The sequence below is a fragment of the Pteropus vampyrus genome, unplaced genomic scaffold (assembly GCF_000151845.1).
Source record: "Pteropus vampyrus isolate Shadow unplaced genomic scaffold, Pvam_2.0 Scaffold332, whole genome shotgun sequence".
Taxonomy (NCBI): Eukaryota; Metazoa; Chordata; class Mammalia; order Chiroptera; family Pteropodidae; genus Pteropus; species Pteropus vampyrus.
In genome coordinates this window covers 1625010-1633057 of record NW_011889113.1, presented here as the reverse complement: position 1 = coordinate 1633057, position 8048 = coordinate 1625010, and the positions used below count along the sequence as shown (strand labels likewise).

At 33.5% G+C, this 8048-nt stretch overlaps 1 protein-coding gene across 1 annotated transcript; it reads left to right on the top strand.

The window, feature by feature from the left end:
* Window positions 1–135: 135 nt before the first annotated feature.
* Window positions 136–3220, top strand: LOC105304177 (endothelin receptor type B-like). The gene is made up of 4 exons (XM_011378150.2): window positions 136–296; window positions 679–812; window positions 1374–1482; window positions 2958–3220. Exons 1-4 carry the CDS (start codon window positions 231–233, stop codon window positions 3090–3092), a joined length of 444 nt encoding a protein of 147 aa, XP_011376452.1. The 5' UTR covers window positions 136–230; the 3' UTR covers window positions 3093–3220.
* Window positions 3221–8048: the final 4828 nt, after the last annotated feature.

Genomic DNA, 8048 nt, shown 5'->3' with positions numbered 1-8048 from the left:
ATGGCCTGAAAGATTCTACATAGTATTTATGAAATGGATCTACTCTAGATGATAATTATTCCTTGATGAATATTTTTAATTTAACATTTGTATATAAATTTATTTTCGAAAGGAGTATTAATAATAAAATTCTCTCTTTCCCATAGTTTTACAAGACAGCGAAAGACTGGTGGCTATTTAGTTTCTATTTCTGCTTGCCGTTGGCCATCACCGCATTTTTTTATACCCTAATGACTTGTGAAATGTTGAGAAAGAAGAGTGGCATGCAAATTGCTTTAAATGACCACTTAAAGCAGGTAAGAAAATAGAAATATTTGCTAACTCAAGATAGTAATTATGATTGTGAATAGCATAAATATGATGATAACAAACTAAAATTACTATATAGTAGAGCATACTTTTTCTGGTATTTTTGAATATACAAAGGCTTTAAAATGTTATCTATTTAGATATTTTATATAATCTAAAGGATCCAGAAAGAACCATAACTTTTTAAAGATGAATCACTAGCCTTTTTAATTCTAATTCACATTAACTATTCAGTTTAAAGCTGTGTCCTGAATTTTTACAAATGCCATTGGCTTTTGATAAACAATATTAAATATTCTGTTTGGGGAAAAAGAATGCTGTAATTATAATGAGCCATCTTTTCAGGGTTTGACTATGGTTTTATTTCAGAGACGGGAAGTGGCCAAAACAGTATTTTGCCTGGTCCTTGTCTTTGCCCTATGTTGGCTTCCTCTTCACCTCAGCAGAATTTTGAAGCTCACTCTTTATGATCAGAATGATCCCAATAGATGTGAACTTTTGAGGTAAGAAAAGTAAAATAGAGATAGTTTTGTAATTAAATGCCAAGCACAAGTTTTCCATCTATCCTTTTCATAGGCAGAAAGACAGAGTATCATTTTTCTGATCTTTAGGGAGCAATTAAGATTCTCTTTTTACTTTCATTCCTATTGAAATGAAGGAGTAAAAGGAACTTAAGAGAACACTGGGAATGGAAAGCCAGAGTTGTCCAATGATGAGTGTGTGGCATGATTGAAAATACCAGGTCTGATTCTCCTTTGCACATTGTAAATCTTTTCTTTTCAGCCAGCTTCAGCACTTTCAAATGCGATTTTATTTTAAAAGAGAGAATTGGGCATGATGGGGTGTTGGGGACAATGTGTGTAATGACAAAGACAGAAAGGGAAAGAGAGAGACAGGCAAGAGAGAGAAAGAGATACAAAGATTGTTATCAGCAAAGACCAGTAGTAAAATAAAAACCATTGTATATGGGTAATTTTTTTCTTCACAAAAACACAAAAGACTGCAAAGAATATGTGCTTGGTGAGCATGTTTTTCACAGATATGTTTTGGGTTATTTTTTGCAGCTTTTTGTTGGTATTGGACTACATTGGCATCAACATGGCCTCCCTGAATTCCTGCATTAATCCAATAGCTCTGTATTTGGTGAGCAAAAGATTCAAAAACTGCTTCAAGGTAAGAGTTCCAGAGTAAAAAGCCCTTTTTAATATGGCACCAAATATAAAACTTCCAAACTACTATTATTTCTATCCAGAGAGATCGAGAAAGTTGTTTTACAGTTTTCCCTTACGTTACATCATAGATAATTTTTTTAAATATGACTTTTGCTCACAAACTTACTGTAGTTGATTTCTGCCTATAAATCCCAGTCAGCCATTTCCTACTGCCTCAAACAATCAGTTATACTCATAGAATTGCTCAGAAGATTAATAAAAATTACATGCATTGATGTCTGACACATCACATGGTAAATAAGAGTTAAACAAGAATTCGATTTGGGGTAGATTTTGGACTATGCAGCACAATTTGGATTATAACTAAATCCAATTATTTTTCATATGAACATGGGTATAGTAAGTCAAAGAAAGAAATTTAATTCAGGTTCTACCTCCTCTCTTCCACCTTCTTAGTAGAGATGTGTTACTTGATGTGGAATATGTATAATTATTCTTCATATGGCTGCTTGAATTGTAACATCCATCTGTCTATCCATCCATCTATCCATCCATTTATCCATCCATCCATCCATCACTCTTTCAACAATCTAACATGGAATAAAATATTCTCACTCATTCTATGGAAATTATCCATTTGTCTCTGGTAGTTTATTATTGTAAAGCCAAGAACTTAGCTTCCTTGTAAACTCTAAGGCAGTCTATAAAATGTTTTGTCCACTCATAAACTCATAGATTTTAGAGCTAGAAGAGAACGTTCATCAAGATCAACTCCTTCATTTTACAGAACAGAAAACAATGGATATCCCATTTTTTATACATATAGATTCTCATAAAACAAACAGAATGAACAAATTTTTGAATTTTTAAAAATTCAAGAAAAAACTGGATAAATAAAACTGAGACACTTGTATACTTTGTAACCTTATTGTGTAACAGTACTGAATAGGCATATGAGAATCACATGTGGCTGAAAAAGTGGCAATGTAATATTAAATTCATTGATGTGGAAAGATGTTTATGATGCTGTCAAGTGAGAAAAAGCAGGCTGTGGAGTATATGTATAGTACAATTTTATTAACATTAATTGCACATACACTTCCACACACATGCACATGTATAGTCATATGTATATATGTGTATGGTAATATTTCTATTTGCATAGGAAAACGTCTTAAGTTACATATTTATCAGATATTTAAGAGTATTTCTCAAGCAGTCAAGGTTAAATATCAAGAATCAAGAGTGACTTTCTCTTATAATTTTAATTAAAAGGTGAGCAGTTTTAATTATATAAGTTTTTCCTCTCATATTCTAGTTTAAAAATTATCATATGCTATACATGTAATCATATATTTTTAAGGGGAAGAGTAAGGGAGCATGGAAAGAAAGTGGCTCAAGAATTCTCAATCATACAAAGCAAGTCAGATAATATCACTGATGTAAATATATAACGAGTGACTTTGTTTTGTACAGTCATGCTTATGCTGCTGGTGCCAGTCATTTGAAGAAAAACAGTCCTTGGAGGAAAAGCCGTCGTGCTTAAAGTTCAAAGCTAATGATCACGGATATGACAACTTCCGTTCCAGTAATAAATACAGCTCATCTTGAGAAAGAATATTCACTTAATTTTATTTTCTTTATTTTGAACAGAAGTCATTAAAACAATGAGGCACTTGCCAAAACAAAAGAACTGTGTGTTTGCACAAAACAGTGTAAAATGTAAGAGTGATTATTTTCTTAACACTCATAGTTACACATGACATTTTATGAGCTGTTTACAGAATGAGAAGAAAAGCGGTGAGAATTAAGAAAGATTCATTGTGAAAGCACTTAATTTTTTACAGTCAGCACTTCAATGTAGTTCTTAATAATTTCCAGTATATTCACACACCACTTACATTTAAATTGAGCTCACTCAGTAAAGAAATTTAGTTTTAAATTAATATGAATCTGATATAAAGGAAACATGTGTCACCGTAAAATGGAATTTTTAAATGAAATTTAAGTCACTTAATTTAAATTTTAAAAAATCCTTCAAAACTTTATTAATAGTATCATACCAGTGGTTGGACTATTTTGACTATAAAATGTGTAAACATTTTGGCTGATATCTTTTTTTGACATTAGAAACATTTAAATGATCAGAAGAAAGTATCAGAAAGGTAGAGATTTTTAAAAATCATCAAACCTTTTACATTCAGATAAGATCAACTGTTTCAAAGGGAAAGAGAGAGAAGGATTGGAATGCTATCCCAAAAGACTCCTTTGAAATATCTCATTCATCTACTCTGCAAAGAAAACACTACCTACAATTTTTTCAGGATTATTAATAAAACATTCTTTTCTTTCTTTATCCCTATCATAGTTTAAATGCTACTTGTTTAGTTTTATCAACTGTAGATACTTATCTGTAATACACAATGTGTAGATTACACTAAGGGCAGGCCCCAGTGTTCATACCTGTACGATGGAGGAATGCCAGTAACCGCATAACGGACAGAATGTGTGTCGCCTGGAGCAGTGTTCACATGACCAAGGAAGAGGCAGCACTCTCTCTCACCCATACTGTATTAAAATGCTCTCTGGCATATGTATAATATGATGGTTAAAATTCTGATTATTTTTTAAGATTACACTCATCAGTCAACTTAACAGCTACCTGTTACTTACTAATTTTTATACTATTTTTGTAAATAACTAATAAAAAAAAGTTCTTGATGTGGTGCTTTTCTGTCACTTACAGGTGAAACTGTTTTTTTGAGATGGTAAGAACTTCTTGCTTTTTGCATTCTTGCCTGATTCTTTCATCTCTGCAGCAAAGTGCCTTAGGTTAACTTGAGATGAGATGTGTGTGAAAGTACAAGAGAAAACGGAAGAGAGAGGAAATGAGGTGGGGTGGAAGGAAACCCATGGGGACAGATTCCCATTCTTAGCCTGATGTTCGTCATTGCCCCGTCATATCAATGCAAAAGGTCCTGATTCTGTTCCAGCAAAACACAGTGCAATGTTCTCAGAGTGACTTCAGGAACAAATTGGGCCCAAGAGCTTTAACTCAGTCTTAAAATATAACAGAGTTTCTACTTTTTTTTTTCTTTTAGTAACCCGGGGCCACATGTTGGAAATAAGCTAGGATGTTGTTTTCTGCCAGCTTCTAATGTGATGATACAGTAAATCAAAACCCAACATTGTGGCCAAAAAGAAAGGGCAATAATTAATTTACATGCCACATGGATTCAATCTATTTACAAACCACTCACAGTCTTGTTTATTAATTTCTTCCCAATCACTGTTTCAGATGCTTGTTATCACAAAAGATATTTCGAACTTTGGATTTTAAGCAAAATCCAAAAAAAAATAGACTTATATCTTCACAGTTTAATATATATTTATTTCTGTTTAAGTTTTAGCTCATTTTTATTATCATGTACCAAGTTTTGGTTCTTCCTCCTCATTTACATCCTTAATACTCTTTCTTTCTCCATGTCAGAATTGTGGCCTGTAACCATCTTGCCAAATTTTGAAGCTGCACACAAAGAGTATATATTTGCACTATTTGAAACATAATGAAATTGTGTTCATAGCCTTTATTACAATGTTGGGTTCAAAATTTTAATATACTGATAAAGGTTTACTAAGACACGAACATGATTTCTTGGCATAATTAAGATCTAGATAAGAAAATGTGTCACTGATTAACTTTAAAACACATTTCCTAGTATTAAGAACTGTATAATAGCAACAGACAAAAATAGTGTTAAAACAGATGTTAAAATGTAAAAGATTTATAAGAAATTTTAGCCTATTTTCTCCTTTATTCATTGCTCATAGATGTGCATGTTCAAACACCTTTTAGTATCGACAGCTTACAAGTGGCAAAAAGAACATAGTTTATAGCAAAACATGGGTATGCTGTAGCTAACTTTATAAAATTATAATATGACCATGTAAAATAATTATATATTTTGTTTTTCTGTGGTCGCTTAAAGTGGCAACTACTATATTCATGGATTCCTTATTATAAAAACAAAATAAAAATTTTAATTGTTTTAAAAAAAAGACCAGATTATTTTTCACTGTGCAGGCAATAATTTACCAAATGCTAATTGAATAAGTGTTTAAAGGAAATACAGAAGTTACAAGGGGACATTATTTATGTTTTTAGCATATAATTATCAAGAAAATATGAAAGCTGTTAAATTAAAATGCCAATTTCTGGTCTCTAGGCTGTGGTGTTATATTTTATTGTTACGAGGAAAAATAAACCTCAGTTTCCCAAGGTTGACTGTGTGGTTGATAGTTTCCAATAGCACCTTATGTCTGTCTTTCTTTGGCTGCCTGCTTTTGGAGCATTTCACTATTTATTCAGTGTTGTGCCATAGGTCAAAGGTGAAAGGTTGAAATGAGATTTGAGGATTACTCATTTTATTTCAAAAGCTTCTTTTGAGGCTTCACTATATGCAAAGTGGGATGAAATTAATAAAATATAAGGTTCCTACTCAATAGGAGACAGAAATGATAACAAAACTTAATATAAAAAAATGAAATGGGAACTAAATAACTGCATACCTACAGCTCTTGAAGTTCATGTATCTGTGTCTCCTAGCACACAATCCCTTTCATCACCTGCCAAAGATAATCAAGAATTAGCATTCACTCTTCTCCCATGTAATTGTGTTACGCCCAGTTCCAGAAGTTTCTGTGATTTATCTCTGACCTTTGTGGGATTTCAGCCGCCTAATCTCAGCTGGGCACTTGGAGATATACATGTTCTGAATTCCAGGGGCTTATTTGAGATGTACAGGAAAGGAAAACATAGGCAGTACCCTCTTTAAAAGTCACCAAAAAGAGCCTACCTTCTTCTGAATAGATGTCAAGTAATAATAATAATAGTAATAATAATAATAATAATGCCCACACAATTTACTAAAGTAAAAGTAGGCAGAATGAATTCAATTTAGATTCTTGGAAGAAAACCAAGAAATGCGGCAGCCCTGAGATGGAAATGTCCAGAAATACACATAACACAGAGGGTAAGCTTGCAAAGAGCAATGACACTGGACTTATTTGCTCTCAGTCGTTAGTCGGCCTCAGAAGTGACAAAAGATGGAATAAGTACACCAAAATTGGAAAATCCCACTGGGTACTTCCAGGATTCAAGGCTCTCTTGAGCACAGGGAGTAACCTCATCATGTTAGGAAGGCAGCATTTGGAATGGAAAAAGCACCCTCTACCAAAAAAACATAATATCCTTGATTGTTTTGACAATATGATTGACCTCAAATAAGTCATTTAAGATCTCAGGTTTAATTATCTATAAAATATAAATATTAATAATCTTATCCTAATTTTTACATCGAATAAACAAATTTGAATGGACTTACTATATAATTTTAGTGTACTCTCTAAAATATACATATATGAAAATGAAGAAGTAATAGTCTCTGCCCTCCAGAAACTCACCATCTAAAGATAGACAAATAAATAAAAGCAGTTAATAAGTTAATATATGGATATGTACATGACAGAAATCAGGGAGTTTAGGGTAACTCATCAAAGGAATTGGTATTTGAGTTGTACCTTAAAGGAAGTTTGCGAAGCAGAGAAGGCATTGCTGGCAAGATGGGAAAACTATCTTATGGGAAAACTGAAAAGGGTGAAACAGCCTGGCCAGTTCAGGAAAACGGCTAAATCTCAGCATGTTCAGGGAGGGGCTGGGTGAGGTGGGGCTGGAGAGACAGGCAAGGAAGGAAGGGCCTTGTGTTGCCCTTTCCCATGGCCAGTGTTTCTCAAATGTCAGAACTGCATGCCACAGACTCATCTGGGATGTTTGTTTAAAATGCAGATTCCTGGCCTCCAACTCTGATTTATATAATCAGAATTTCTGGGGTGCAGCCCAGAGGTATTTAATTTAACAAAGACTTCGCATAGCTCTTATGTACCTAAAATTGAGGAAGCCCTGCAGCGTAGATATTTGCAAAGTACTGAGTATTTTAAGGGAGGAATAACAAGATAAATTCTGTTTTCATACAACTGATTTAGAAACAGTATGGGGCAGGGATTAGAAGACTATAGAACAGAAAGCAATGAGATTGGATAAACAGTTACCGCAGTTGACAGATGAAAGAGATGAGAGTCTGAGAGAGGAAAGTGTGTGGAGATGGTGAAAACAGATCAGGTCAGATGGAAAGATATAGTCACCTTAACATACTGACCAGATTAAGGTAAAGCTCAATCAAAAGCCTTCTGGCCGGAATGACCTAGATCAGGGATCAGCCAACTATGGCCCAAGGGCCAAATCCTGTGTAGTGGTCTGTTTCTGAAAGTAAAGTTTTATTGGAATACAGTCACATTCACTTGTTTGCGTATTGACTATAGTTGCCTATCACTATGAGAGAACAATTGAGTAGTTGTGATAGAAATCTTTAGCCCACAAAGCCTAAAATATTTACTTTCTGGCCTTTACAGAAAAAAATTTGCCAACTCCTGACTTAGATAAATAATATTAAAGAAAAAGAGAGGTGGCAATTAAATCAGAGGAGAAAAAAAGATTTCTAGGATAGAATG

Excerpts from the sequence above, each read along its gene's own strand:
- LOC105304177 (XM_011378150.2), top strand. The coding sequence starts at position 231 with ATGACTTGTGAAATGTTGAGAAAGAAGAGTGGCATGCAAATTGCTTTA. Across the intron at positions 297-678 it reads TAAATGACCACTTAAAGCAG|AGACGGGAAGTGGCCAAAAC; the intron begins GTAAGAAAATAG and ends GTTTTATTTCAG. Across the intron at positions 1,483-2,957 it reads GATTCAAAAACTGCTTCAAG|TCATGCTTATGCTGCTGGTG; the intron begins GTAAGAGTTCCA and ends TGTTTTGTACAG.